The sequence below is a fragment of the Apis cerana genome, linkage group LG9, assembly GCF_029169275.1.
Source record: "Apis cerana isolate GH-2021 linkage group LG9, AcerK_1.0, whole genome shotgun sequence".
Lineage (NCBI taxonomy): Eukaryota > Metazoa > Arthropoda > Insecta > Hymenoptera > Apidae > Apis > Apis cerana.
The window spans coordinates 7,874,009-7,889,457 of NC_083860.1; the positions used below are offsets into that span (position 1 = coordinate 7,874,009).

Consider the following 15,449-nt stretch of genomic DNA (forward strand, 5'->3'; position numbering starts at 1 on the left):
TAAGGAAGAATAGATTTCGAAAGATCGAAAGTCCCGGTTAAATTCGATCGAATCGAAATTGATATTAAAAATTAATGTACAAATTTCTTTTTATCCCATCGTATGATCGTTGAATCTTTTTTCGATCACTTTGTGATCCTCGTTCGTGCCTGGTTAATTACGTAACAATACCAGCGATCATTTCCATCCGTGATCCTTTCTCCATTGAAAGAGAAATGTTATTATTTCTCGACGGAATCGAATTTATTTTCGTGTCGTCGAAAATGCGGGATCGATATTCTCTCTCTCTCCCCTCCCCTCCTCGTCCCATCCCGTCCCATCGTCATCGTCGCCTCGAAAAGTTTAATCGTCCATTTCCGTTGCAATAAAAGAGGCAACGAATAAAGCTTTGAATAAAGTTTTCTCCTTTTTTTCGCGAGGCCGTTGATTTGCTCGTTCATCGTCAACCGTTTGCCTCGCGATAGCGCGACGACAAGAACGCCGTAACGAGCGACGTGCGTAACGGATATCCCCCATCGCGGCAGATAGATAAAGGAATAATGGAGGCGAGCTGACCGCGGCCCGTAATTTACGCAAGGAGGGAAGGAAGGAGGGAAGAAAGGGATGTTTCAACCCTCGACGAAGCTTTTTCAGTCGGGCGAACAACTCGAGAACAACGAAAGAACGACGAGTGTCTTAACTGAAAAAATGATTTCCATAAGCTTCCCAATAAAGAAACAGAAGAACACTTCATAAAACACTTCGAACATTAAATCGTTACTGCGTTACTCTTATTAATTGGACGGATCCCGAGATGATAATAACAAAAGAGGTGAAAAAATCACGAAACGTGGCGGCGGCGTTGAGAGTCTCCTCTCGAGCGCGAAGGGTTAAACGCGATTCGTTTAATGGAAAGCGGGAATCGGCTGGCACACGTCGAGGAACACGTGGCGAATCCTGTCGATTCGAAATTCGACGCGTGATGGGGGAAAAACAAAAAAAAAAAAAAAAAGACGAACAATTTCCAATTCCGTTTCGTCTATTATTCGAGATTTGTGCTCCATTCGAGAGGGGGGAGGACATCGACGAGCGTTTTTTTTCTTCTTGTAACCTCTCCGGCGGGAAAAATCGGGGGAAGGGGGGAGAGAAGAGGATTGTGGGTGTTCTGGGAAAGCGCCGGTCGACGAACCGCGTAGCTGGGAACACGCAGATACGAAATTCCGTTCCGCTTGTTATTTTCCGCGGTACACTGGAAAATGTTCGCGCGAAGGATTTCCCCGGGAAGCCATTAATTTGCATCCTAATCGAGGAAATCATTACTTTCACCGGGGTATGGCCCATTTACAAAGTAAACAGATTAACCCCCTCCGCGCCATGAATATTTAGTTTTAATGTTAATCCTTTAATTAATATTAATGCACCGTTATCAAACATTGGGAGGGTGTGTTTAAACTTTTGGATCGAATTAAACACGGTTCCCCTCCGCATGCACACACACGTGAAGTCCAATCGAGGAGGAACGATCGAAACGATCTCCCTTCGAAATCCCTTTTTCTCTCTCTCTCTTTTTGTTTTTCCTCTCCCAGATTTTTTCAAACGATATCTTCGTCGCAAAATCGATTATTCGTCGTGGAGTTGGGATCGTAGGGGAGCCACGATGAGATGTTGAGTCCCTTCTCTCTGTTTCGTCGCTTGATCCGCATAGTTTTTCTTTTCTTCCTTCTTCTATCCAAATAAAATTCGAGTCAACACCATCAAAGTAAAATTGCTTCTACTCGTTTCGCCGATCGTTTCCAATCTTTAGGATGAGAAAAAAAGAAAGAAAAGAGAAAAGTTTCATCTTCGATAATTCGATCTTTACGATATTCCTGAAATTCAATTCGCTCACGAAGGAGTTCGTCTTTGCAATCGTCGAGTCGCACTACTGGCTGACACGTCGCGCCGCGTAATTATTCAACGTTGCATACGTTTCTACGAATCCACCGATCCTTCCTTACTTTTCACGAACAGCCTCGTTACGCAAGCAGCCAAGGTGATTCAGAGATGCTCCGTCCCGGGATCGTACGTCTTCTTGAAGCCAAATTGCCCAGGGTTCGCGTCACTGTGCGGTGTTCCAGTTATAAATAACGGTCGGTTACGTGAGTAACCTGCCGAAAAAGGTTGCTTTATGCGACCCATCCCCCCCTCTTCCCTCTCTTTCTTCTCTCTCTCCACCTATTTTCTCATTCTTTCGTCCAGCGCTTTACGTGCTCTTACGTTCATCCTATTCACTGCGCACACGAAGGCCGAAAACTGGAGAGGAGGGAAATTTTCGAGAAATATTCCCAGGTATTTGGCTAGGTTTCTCGCGCTCGTTGCCTCGATAGCTTCGAAAATTTTGCACACCGTGTACGAGATCTAAAAAAATCTGTGGCGGGTTGTGGAGAGGGGGCAATTGGAGGGGGCCAGACGTCGAGAAAATATCGTAATCGACGCGGGTGGCGGCGATAAATCGGGCGGTGAATCGGCGACTAATGACGAGTCGGTCGTAATAGTTGGACGATATTACACTGTCTCGTCGATAACGAGCAATATTTCAATGCGCCGGCCGTTATTGCCACCTGAAGTGACGGCCATGATTGTAAATCACTGAACGCGATTACCGTGGCCGTCACGATTCCTGCTTCCCAACTCCTGTCGTTAATAAACGTTCCTTCCGACTCGGGAGAGTAACGCGTATATAATATTTTTTCCTTTTTTTTTTCTCTTCTCTGAGAAAATTTATCAACACCTTGTTACATCACTCTCGACCTCTCGAGTGAATTACTCCATGTTGCGTCGCGAATTGTCGAACGGAAAAGGGGATCTTCGATCATGAAATAAGCATAAAAATCCAAAAAGAGGGTGTAATTTAGCAACGGGTGGTGGAAACGAGATGCTGGGAGGGGCATTTTTCACTGTGCGCTCGATTCGCGGCGAGGAAGAATTGTTGGTAAAAATATCTTGGAAAATGGTAACAGAACGTATGTACGCTACTGTAATTCCCTCAAATTTCGAACGGCAACTCAGATAAATGCTAAACTTTCGATCTGGAATCGCGTGGTATTTCCTTTCGGTGCACAGAGAAGAGAAGAGAAGGGAGGAAAAAGTTTGGAGATGGACTTGACCTCGAGTGGGGAGGGGATTTATCGCGACGCCCCGTTCCCGAAAATTACCAGGGCCGAACTGCTCCCTGATGGGAAGAGGGACGAGTTGAGGGATTTTCCACGAGGGTCGAACCGTAAGAGCGTTTTCTGGTGATTAGAGTTCGACCGACCGACCGACCGAACTCCGATAAAAAAAGAGAAGAGTTTGGCCGAGCTCTCCTAGGTTGAATACCATACAGGGTGTACAGGGTGTCTTCCCCTCTCGATATTTTCCTTTTTCTTGGGATTCGATTCGCTGCCTCTCCACGATAGACGCGTAGCTTGGATTAAGAAACATTAATTCCTCGATTCGAAAAGAATGATTAGAATTATTAGAAAAAGCAGAGAAGAAAGAGCGTTCTTTTCTTCTTTTCTGAAAACGATTCTGAAGAACAAAACGGGTATTAGAAAAAGAGGGGGAGGAGGAAAGAACAGAGTAAAAAAGAAGAAAAACGAGCGCGAGAGCCTTGTCCGACCAGAGCCGGTCCGTTTCCACTTAAACGCCATAGTTCGCTTTCACGTTATACGTTCTCCGTTACTCCGTGCCGAGTGTAAAGGATTACAACAGAGGACAGAGGATTTGGCCGGCAAATACTGAAATAACGCGGAATCAAGATTGCACGGCCGGATGAACGGCCGACATTTTTATCGATATGCACGATACCGCGCCTCGGATACGTGTTCGATCCTTCCGCGCGATAAAAAAAAGAAGAAGAAAGGAAAAAAAGGGAAAGGGGAGAATTAGGGTGTAGAAATATTCGCGAGGACACCCGGTAGATTGCAGGTAGTCCTGCTGGTGGATTTATCGATGGGTTGAGCTCGCGTTAAGACTCGCGGCATCGAAGTAGGGTGGGAAAGAGTAAAATACCGGCGGAGGAGGGGGAGAGTGTATCGATCGGGCGAGGAATCAACGACGAGCGGATCAAGCGTGCGCCACGAGGAACGGCACAGTTGTTAATTGTTGCTGCGGCCTGTCTGCGGAACGGGCATCGGCCACCGTTCTAAGATTTATTCCCGATTTCGGCTTCGCGTATCTAGTTCCCCCCCTCCGTAATCTTTTAATCCTGCCTCCCTGGTTTCCCGCCTGGAATATACTGTGATACACAAGATCCTCCCCCTTTGGATTAGACGAAACGGGTCAAACGGGCGGAAAGCAGATTTCCATCAAACCCGTTCTCTTATACATACATATATATATATAATTTCGCAATGAAAGAGTATAATCTCGATTACATACATTTTACATAATCGACGCTTCTTGTGTCCTTCGACTTTTTCGTTCCGATTAAATTTGAAAACGGGGGATAGATGTTGTTGAAACTCGACGCGAATGACCGGGAAAATAATTATTCACCGCGAGATTAATCGTTTGAGGAGGGAAAGAGACGAACGGTCGTCTCGATGTTTTTTTCCACCCGCTTTTCACTTTACTTTCGCGAAAGGTATCGTTTTTTTCCCTTGGGCTTCCTTGAAACCCGGTTGCTTTCATTCTCGCGGTTAATTCCTTCCTTTCGAACAAGTTCGCGCGCGCGGACGCGAGCTTCTTCTCCTTCGTCCCGCGCGGTGGAAATCGTAAACCGCGAGATTTTTGCATTTAAAAGTTCTCCTTGATACGACTATTTCACGCGCTTGCGAGTTTCAATTAAAAAAAAACGCTTGCCCCCTGAATACCGACCTCCTTCCTTTCACGCGACGTTCGAAAGACGCTCGGCCACGCTTGTCTCTCCCTCTCCTCTTCTCTTTCTCCCGTGGAAAGGCACGAGTTCGCGAGAGAGCGACCCCGATGTCGGACGATTTCAGAGTCGAACACTGGTTGGCGGGGATCGCGCGAATGGACAGGCCGAGGGTCGAGTGGGACAGAGACTTTTGAAATCGGCCGCTTGTTCCACGGACTTTTTCAGCCTCGGTCGTTAATTTGCCGTGTTATAAAAAAAAGGAAGAGAGAAAAGAGAGAGAGAGAAGGAAAGGGAAGAAAGGAGAAAGGGGCGGAAAGGAAGGGGAAAAGAAGGGAGAAAAGAACTCGCGTGTCATTGAGCTTCGCTGCTTAATTGGGTTAATGAGGCGATGGACGACCCGAAACGATAGATTCTACCCCTTATTCGAACCGGTCCGGAAAATTCATTAGGAAGAGTCTCCATCCACCATGCTGTAAACGCGTCGTGTTTCTTCCTCTTCGTTCTTTCCTCCCGATTCAATTTCTCTCTGAGTTTTGTCGTACACGTGTGTGTGTGTACGTGGATCGGAATTGAATTACGTTCCCGCCTAAGATATTTTCGTATTATATCTGGATCGCGGATCGCGTTACGCGCGATCGAATACTTCTCGTATTAAATCCATCCGTCAAATCGAGATTTTCTTTCTTTTTTTTCAAGCATTTTCAATCTCCAATCGTCGGGGCCGATTTCATTTTTCGTCGTTGTTTGTTCGAGAAATCGAAATCGAAGTCGGGCGTGGAGTCGCGGAAAGAAAAAAAGAAGGAAAGGGGAAAAAAGAGGGAGGTTACTATTTCCACGAGAGAGAATGGAGGAGGAGAGGGAAAAAAGGAGAAGAAGAGAAAAAAGAAAAGCGAGAGAGTAGGTCCGTATAGAAAATACACTTGTGGCGTACGTTTGACAAGGGTGAAAATCCTGTGGCAAAGCACGTTGGGGCGCATTGGACGATGCAGCGTGTACGCGCGCAGACGTTGAGAGCCGTTGAAATATCTTTCCCCGGATATGGTGCGCGTCAGTTGCAAAGCCGATATTTCAGTGGCGCCGCATATAAACACGAGTAAAAGGACCGTTTCGCGCGCCCTCCCCCTCCGCCCACGCACCGAATTTCGATTCCCATCGCCTCGAGTCACACCCGAGCGCCACCCTTCGAATTTTTTTTCGCCGTTCCTTCTCCCCCTCCCTCTCTCTCCTTTCTCAATTTCTCGAAACTTTAAAACTGTGCGCAACGGGGCTGGGGACGAGGGAGGGATGAATTCGAAAGGGGGAGAGCTCGGTGGTCGAATATCGCCATGGAATGTTAACCGGCGACCCTGCGTTTGACAGTGGAGAGAGGGTGAACACTGAACGTTGGCGAGCTCGGACAGGATGCGTTTGATGTGTACGATCGATTGCAAGCTTGTATTACACGTAACGTGTAATATGGCAATTTAAAACGGAAAAAAAAGGAGAGAGAAAAAAAGAAGAAAATATGTTCGACGACCGATTTAAGGATATAAACGTGGTAATACCGTTTTCTGAATTTTTTGCCAATCTTAAACAGCCCGGGAAGAGCTTGGGTGTAAAGAGTTTTAACTTGGTTGCTCTGGTTGGAACGTTGAACAGGTTCGAGGTTATTCGAGAGTGTTGAATCGACGTCTCTCTGAAGGAGGTTCCCTCATTGTGATGCGGATCGTACGTACATAAAGCGACGTTTCGAATTAGTTTATCCATATGGATTGAGATAGTCGTTGGCGGTAGGTCTCGGTAGATCGTCGGCCGGATTGCTTTCCATTGTGAGCTGTTCGTTCGACCCACGGCCATTCTCTTCAGTTTGCATCTAAATGTCTCCTCTCTCTCTCTCTATCATTCCGTCACCCCTTCTATTATTGAATTATCCCTACACTTGACGCGCGAATACCGTTCTCACCGGTTCACCTCTTCACCTCGAGTCCTCCACTCCTTTTTTTTAATTCGACCGAGAAAATGGCAACCGTTAACCCCACATTTCCTCTACATTTTCGTACAGTCAGTTTTATTCTATTTGATCAAGATATCCTTCCAAATTGATCGATTTTAATCGAACGATCAATACAATTCGATATTAGTAAGTAAGACTTGGGGTAAGGGGTCAGTTTTGGAAAATGTCCTTTTTCTGATAGACGTTTCGCGAAATGAAAATTTTCCCAGAGGGAAACGACAGGAGTTTTGTCCAACGAGTCTCCAATATCTCTACTTTTTCCCTTTCCAAATGGCCGAGGATTAATCCTCGTTTGGCTCGTTCGCGACAATTTATGCAAGAATTCGGGGGAGTTTTCTTTTTTTTCTTTTTTTTTTTTTTTTTTTTGCGAGTAAGGCTCGCGTTTCGAGACGCGAGTAAAAAGTGTCGGTCATTAGGAGGAACGAAAATGCGAGCCAGTGGAAAACGGTGCCAGGTTCGCGTGTTCCTGTTGTTGTTTGCACGGCTCGAGCTATTTGCATCTCGACTGCGAAATTCGACTACGTTGATGATGATGAAGTGGGAGATATAAAGTGCTTCCCCCTGTTCTCATTTTCATTAGAACAGAGGGGAGGGAGGGAAAAAGGGAAAGGTGTACACACACACACGTATCAACTTCGTTACGCTTCGTTCGTCTTAATCTCGAATTTGTTTCAAAGTTTTCCCACTATTTTTTTCGTTCGCCCTTTTGTGTACGCGCTCCAAAAATTCCACTGCGCGAATCGAAAGAGGATTTCGAAAGTACAGAAATCAGAATTCTTCGATTTCGCGCAATATATCCTAGGAACGAGAAGAACGTTTATAAATAAAATCGCGAACGCACGATTTCGATCGATCGCGCGTTCGATCGCAAAACTGGAATTACTTGGTTCCTCGTCGATTAATTGGCGACGTTGCACGGATGGATCGTTATATTTTTCCACCCATATAATTTCCAGAATTTCCTCGCCCCCCGTCCACGGGGCAGAAATATCATCGATCGTGAACGATGCATCGGCGTACGTATGGATCGACTGTGGCTCCATATAAGTTGGATGCAGATGGAGAGACGATTGATTTTTTCTTCCTCCCTCCAATTGACTCGCTTCCCTGGAACGCACGCACGCCCTCGTTCGTCCACATGCTCGCGCGTGTGTCGTTCACGAGTTGGTAAATGATAATTCAGGGAGAAGAATTTTCGGGGGAAGAACGATCCTGCGTTATTTTTTTAATTTTTATTTTTATTCTTGTAAAATTGACTATACTCTCTCTCTCTCTCTCTGTCTCTTTCCTTTTCTTTCAAAATCAAACGAATTCGTGCTCCTGGCCAAAATTTCCTTCACAAGGGACGAGGGTAATCAATCTTGGGGAAATAAAAGTTCCCCCTCTTGTTTATGGAACATGGTGTACAGACGTCATAGGCAACCGACGACACGGGCGGGACATGGAAGGCCGTTTTGTCCGTTGCAATCCTCCAATCCTCCTACGTTGTCACGCGTCAAGCGGTACACGATCCATACACCTCCTGCAAAGCTCGAGGGAGAAACCGCCCCCTGTAAATCTAGCCGCCTAGCTGTTCTAAATTAAGCCCGCGCGTCTCCTAGGTTAAAAAAAAGAAAGAAAGAAAGAAAGAAAGAAAGAACGAAAGGAAAAAAGATGTCCCTTTGAAAAAACAGATTGAAAAAACGTTCGGGAAGAAGGGGTCGATTTTATATTATCGTTTACATCCTTTACCGACACTTCTAAAGAGTTCAACCCTTGGTTTTTGCGTCGATCCGTGTCGTTTTAATTAACCTCTGGAATCTCCTCGTTGTCCTGTGGTTACGAGAGAGAGAGAGAGAGAGAGAGAGAGAGAGAGAGAGAGAGAGAGAGCTCGCCTGAATGCCTCCCTTGTTTAACCTCTTCGTTACCAACCTCGCTTGTTAATCGTTACAATCGATAGCCCATCGTAACACCACCTGGAAACCTCGATGATTACGTGTACTTTGGCCGCGTGTCAGACGTTCCCCGTTTAAAAAAAAGATCATTTTCACCGGATCGGAGGAGTTTCGAAGAGAAATTCGTTGCCACAGAGAGAAAGAGAGGGAGAGAGAGAGAGAGAAGAATGGAAGCAACGCGAGTTTTTCACGTCCCTTTTTTTTTCCGCCCCGTTAAGGCGACGGTTTATTTTCTTGCCGGCTTTTCACGGCTAATAGGCAGACCGGTGAGTGAAACGAAATAGAGAGACGGTCCAATTAATGCGCCACCCGAACGTGTGTATAAAAGCTTAGTTAGCGGCTGTACGTGGCGCGAGATTCGATTAGCCCAGTTGCAACGCTCGAGCTGCGCCGGGGACACTGAACGATGACTACGTGCATTCATCCCGCCTTCCTTCCTTCCTTCCCCTCCCCTCCCTTCTTGCCCAGTCCCCTTTCAATAAATGCACGCAAAGTTTCCCGTCTAAATCTAATAAACCGGACGTTTAACTAGCCGTTGTTGCTCGTTGCCGCTACTGCCGCTGCCTCCTTCAATCAGTTTCCCCTTTCATTTTTCATTTTTTCGTTTTATCGCTCGGTTTTTATTCAATCGCGCTTCCCTCTCCCTCTTTTTTGAATACGTTCTCAATACGCACGGCGTATTATTCGCGGTTCTCTCGAATCAAGATATTTCATCCAGATCCTCGGCTCGGATCCAGTTATAAAATATTTCACGAGTGACGCGGCGAATATCCGCCGAGTTATTACATTCCATGCTTCTACCCTATCTATCTCGAACGAAAAAGAGAAAAAAGAAAGGAAGAAAAAAGAACGTATCAACGATGTAATCGATCTCGATTCTCGTTCATCGAAAGGGAACGAAACGTGTATATCGAAAACGTGTATATCTCCGTACGAATTTTGGATCGGCGAATCGAAATTAATCGAGGGAGAACGATTAAGGCGCGCGTCAGTCATCCGCGACGAGACCTTCGCGGACGAGGAACTCGGCGAACTGTGACGAATTGCCAATAAACTCGAATCGCGATCGATGCGATTTTATTTATTCCACGAATCGAGACGTGTCTTTTCCCCCATTTCCAACCGTCGTTCCTCACCGATGGATAAACGGGTCTGAAGCGAATCCTCGTAATTATTTCGTATCCCGATATGATCCAGATTGATGGATCTATACCTGCTCCTTATGCACTCCCCGCTATATAAATCGACTCCACCACCCTGCTATCCTCCTTGATCACCCACTTCCTTTCTAATCTTTCTTTTATTTTCGGTAAAAGAAACGTAGATACGTGCGAAGAAAGACAAGAGTTTCGCGTTGGAAACGTAGCAATACAAATTCCCTTACAATATTTCTTCCAGCGGATACGTTGGAGGGAATGAAAAATCTTGTCCTAAATTATTTCTATCAACCACCTTCGATATTCGACGCCCAGTTATAAATCACTCGGAATGTGTCGCCGGAGGATCGAGTAATGACAACGATCCCCCGTTAAATTCCCCTAAGTATATCTATATATATAATATATATATATCGAGAGACTCGATACCAGCCACCCTCGTCCTCCCAGGAGATTGACACGGGACGATAAACTTGGAAGCCACGCGAGAGTCCATCGCGAGAAGCATCTTCGATCGAGGGCGAAGAAGTTGTGTACGAAACGGAAGGGGCGCGAGGAATTTCTCGGTAATTAAATTGACGGGAAGAAGGGGTGGGAAGGGGGATTGATAACGACCACCTCGGGTTATCACGGCGCAGCCTCGATAAAGGGAGACCGCGAGGTCCCGACTCGGTCCTGGCCACCCGCCATTTTTCATTTTCTAATACGGGGAAATGGTCCATCGGCCGGCCCACACCGATAAAAACCTTGGGGTGAAACTTTTTCCCGGAGAGGGGAGCTTCTCTTCTATATATCGACTTTTTTCCTCCTGCGGTTTCGTCGTGAAAAATATATATTTCCGCGATATCGGATATTTTCCACGTTCTAATTTTTTTTTTTTCAAATCGTTCGCATTTTCCCTCTTTTTTTTTTTAGTGGAGACGATTTTCGTTCGGACGAAAATCCAGTTCGATCGGAGGACAACCGCTCGGAAGAATTTATCGGAGGAGTTTAACGTGGATCGCGGAGGATCGCCTTGTTTCTCTTCCTTGTTATCCGTGTAATTAAGAGACATCTCGCTTTCCTTTTTACCCGTCCGATGGGATTTCAATTGAGCGGCGATTGGAACGCGACTCGCCCGAGATTCGACGAATATTAAATTATTATTTCTCGTTTCGCGCCCGTTGCTCGACGGACAATATCGATAATAACGATATCCCAATAACTTTATCCACCGCTTTTACATCCGTGGATCCGTTTCACTTTTACATCCGTGGGTGGGCACGTACCGCGTCGTAATTACTGTCGCTTCGCGGACGCGCAAAATGCAAATGACTGGGGGAAAATCAATAAATCGGCATCGTTTCGACGCATTAGTCAAACAGACAGGAACGTTGATACGTAATGTCAGCACGCGTGCTTGGCGTTTAAAATAGAAACCGTTGATTAAACGTGATGCCCGATTTTGTAAATTTGCAACCCCCTTTTATCCTATCACGCTGGATATCGCGCCCAAGAAACGAATCAACTTTTTCCCTTGGAAAAAAAAAAAGAAAAGAAAAGAAAAGAAAAGAAAGATTGGCAAATCGAGAATTTTGGATCGAAAGAGACCGTTCGTTTTGCGTCGAGGGTTTGATGTATCTTTATGAATAGAACGTTTGTTAATTTCGGTGAGAGTTATTTACCGAACAGACGTACACGTTGTTCTGTGCGGACAAAACGGTATCTCGAACGCATAATTTTCGCGCATTGGAGAGTAGAATAGCGGGCAGATCCGATGCATCGGGCGAATTTCCAACCGAGTTGGAATCGATACCGCGGCCCATAAAATCGTAAATACGGGGACAGTTCTTGCGGATGTGCAGTTTCAACGGGCGTTTCGATTGTAATTTTACGGCCGTGGTATCAATGAAACCGGCCGTGCCCCGCCGATATTTATCCCTCCGCCGGTCCAATGTATAAATTTCATTTGCGCGCCGATAGTTAATACGCAATACTTTTTACGTTAATTTTCCTCGATTAACGGAATCACGGGGGCCAGTGATATCGACGAGATTTATCTCGACCCGCTCACTCCGACTCTCGTTCGCGTAACGTAAAAGTGGTGGTATCGACGCGAGCAAGGATTTTTACGCGTTTGTTATTTTTATAATGGGACAGAAACGCACGTGTGTGGTAAAAAAGAAAGAAAAAAGTAGAGTAAAATGAAAACGGGACAGGATCGTGAAACCCGAATTACTAAATTTTCATATAATACAAAATGTTACAAATGTTGGACCCCCGTGGATAGATTACGTTTCGCGCAAACGAATTTAACGTTATTCAAATGTATACGCGAGGAGTTGGAACGAAGCATTTACATATACAAATATATTTCCCGTATTTTCTTTAGCTTATTACTCGAAAATAATTTCGAGGGTTGATTTGATCCGTAAAAACTCGCAACTAACGAAATCATTCGTATCGATCGACTTCCACTCGGGCTGAAACGATATCGAGGATGCTCGCAACGTCGACGTCGCGTTTAACATTTTAATCTCGATCGATGGAAAATGTATCGCGGTGGCGGCCGCGTGGGAATCGGGCTCGTTTATATTCGAAATCAACGAAGGAACGGCGAGAAGTGTAAATCCCCGGATAATGCGGGAAAGTAGCTTTTCCCAGGCATATATAGGCGGTAGTACATTGATAATGGGCCGCAGGTAGGTCAGCAACGAAGCGATAAAAGTTCCTCAAGAGGTTCCTCCACCTCCTCCTCCCCCTCCTCCCCCTCTCCTTCCTTTCAGCGACACAACAATGCCCCGTTGAAGCCCTCCTTTATGGGCGGTTACGCTCTTCTCCACGGCTAGTAAATGACTTTCGTCTGGCAACCAACTTACCGCCTCGCTACCTCGTACCGTGATTCGCTTGAAAAGTTGACGTCAAAGCATTATCGAGACGCCGACAAGCACGTGTCTTGTGCGCACGTACTCGTAAAGAGAGTGACACCACCGCCCTCCCCTCTATTCGAAACTGATTGTTGATCAGGGAACCGCCCAACTTATCTCTCCCCAAGATAATTTCGTTCTTCGAAACTTTGGAGGAGGAACGCGTAAAAAAAAAAAAAGATAAATCGATCCAAATTCCCGACGCGCGATGAGAAATAATAACAAGATCGCGAGCGACCTTAGTTTTCCAGTTTATCCGGACGAATCGTATATGAAGCGTGCTAAGTGATGGATGGTTATGGAGGGAAGAAAGGAAAATTGAGACGGACGATACCTATCGTATCTATCTTTCTTTTTTCCAATATATATATATATAACACACGTTTCAACTTTGTACGAGATTTACAATTAAGTTATCGACTGAAGGAGGACGAAAAGAGGATGGTTGGATATCGACAGCGAGCTAATACACACGAGATGATCGAAAGCGTGTGGTCTAACACAGGTGAAATTATTTGGTTTTCAGGGGTGGACAAGGCGTACGATGCTTAGGGATGCTTGGTCGAACGACGGTGGGAAAGGCTGGTGGCGATGGTGGTCTAGGTTGGGCGGATTGCTGGCGATGGCGACGGCCATTTCCTGTCTTGTTGCCCCGTTTCCGGGTGCCTCGGCCAATTCGGAAGCGAAGCGTCTCTACGACGACCTGCTGTCCAACTACAACCGCCTCATCCGCCCCGTTGGCAACAACAGCGATCGCCTCACTGTCAAAATGGGACTGCGCCTCTCCCAGCTCATCGACGTTGTGAGTAGACAACCCTCCTCCCCTCCCATTATTACGACCCACTGCACCTACCCTTGCTATTCTAATTTCTTATTTATCCCTTTCTCTCGATATAACGATTATTATTATTCCTTCCTTTCCTCCGATCGAAACGCATAATTTCGACGCAACGGGGACGGAGAAGCTCGGTTCGAGAGATTCATCTGGGATGATGGACACCTATCCCCGTATGGAGTCGCTCGTCCGCGCTGCTCGCGGTTGGATAGAAGTCGAATTCCGTCTCCCGGAACCGGAACTAATTTACAAGCGGTGGCGAGCGGCACACATAGCGCTCGAGCCATTAATTGCCATAATCTGATCGCAAGCGATCAATCGTGTCTCGAGGTGGGCCGAGGTTCGCCTCACGCCAACCGACCTCTCTCTCCCGAGGTCATCTTCTCAGGATCGGATCAATGCGCTACAATTACGCGATTGTCCGACCCGAGCCCCCTCCCCCGTCATATATACGTGGCCCGCACCCACCATTGGGCGAGGGGAGGGAGCCGCATTGTCCTCCTTGGTTATTACATTCGTGTTACATGCTTATATAGCCCGGCCCCTGAATTTCAGCTGTAATTACCTCGATCGACGGTTGTCTATAGACTAAATATACGTGTTCCAAACGTGTCCTCTTCCTCCTCCTCCTCCTCCAACTATAATTAATTTGTTATCGCTCGGCCAGCCACACGAGCCCGCTCGCATTCGGCTATTATCAACCGAATATCCACGTTGTAATTTCGCTAAAGGGAGGGAAGTATAAGTGGGAATATTGAGATGAAAATGGGGGAGGTTTTGCACGTTTCTTTCGGTTGTTACGGTTGGCGAACGAAAGAGGATACGAAGAGGAAGATCGATCGGGAGGGAGAGAATTAACGTTGATGGAGGGGATTCGGTCGAAAGGTGAAAAAGAACGGGAGGAAAATTCGTCAGGTCCTTTTTCTTGGTGGAAACGTCAAGGAGGAGGGGTCAACGGATGCGTCAAACTAGGCGAGTCGCGTGAAAATAAATTCTCTTCTTTCTACGATGCGAAAGCAGGCGAAATCTAATTGTCGAGCGCGCGTTTATAGAGCGACAAAGTTGCAAGAATTGGCCAACGTTATGCGATTAAATCTCTTTATCGTTGTTTGGACGGTGCTTCTCTGTGTCTTTGGAATCGAATTAAAATCGATCGATCCGAAACGAGCGCGTTCAGAGGGGCAAAAGAAAGAATAATTAATCGACGAAATCCTGGTCTGGACCGTTATTGTTACCACGTGAAAATGACGCGACAGCCGGTCGCGATTACTCCACGCGTGGAAAACTTTTCTCCAACTGTAATTATCGCGCTCATTCATCGACTCGAATCGAGAGGTTCCCTCCCTGGAACGACATTTTCGTTGCCCGATCCTACTTAGAAGCGAATCGATGACGAAAGCCAAGCCATTTCGAAGAATTCATTTCGATATACAATAAACGAAGAGAGAGGATTATTGTCAAAAATATCCAAGCAACGAATTATCGTTGAAAAACTGCTCAGAGAGTAAGATTTCCCGTTTCCACTTCCACACAGGGATGTTTCAAATGGACGAGCGTGAAATAATTCGATCACGAGGCAAGTGTAAGGCAGAAGGATTTATTAGATCGCACGATATTTTTTCTACGCGCGAAACTATTCAACTGCTCCGTGATTCTTATTCAACTCCTTGTGGAGATGATGGCGGTATTTTGATCGCGAAGCAAAGAGGAGGAATGATGAAACCGTCGACTCTTCGTAATTTCCACGGGAAGGAAAGGAGGGAGGAGAGAGAAGAAAAAGAAAGAAAAGAAAAAAGGAGGAGTTA

The 15,449-nt window shown here is 46.1% G+C and overlaps 1 protein-coding gene across 6 annotated transcripts in view; it reads left to right on the forward strand.

The window, feature by feature from the left end:
• LOC107992698 (acetylcholine receptor subunit alpha-like 1) overlaps nt 1-15,449 on the forward strand; it is a 204,850-nt gene that overhangs the window by 25,181 nt on the left and 164,220 nt on the right. For 5 of the 6 annotated variants that reach the window (XM_062079368.1, XM_062079372.1, XM_017048724.3 and 2 more), the window contains exon 2: nt 13,336-13,611. In XM_062079368.1, coding sequence (XP_061935352.1) covers nt 13,354-13,611 — 258 coding nt within the window. In that variant the 5' untranslated portion in view covers nt 13,336-13,353. Of the gene's footprint in view, nt 1-9,540; nt 10,289-13,335; nt 13,612-15,449 lie in introns of those variants that run through there. The other variant, XM_062079370.1, reaches the window with a different exon arrangement.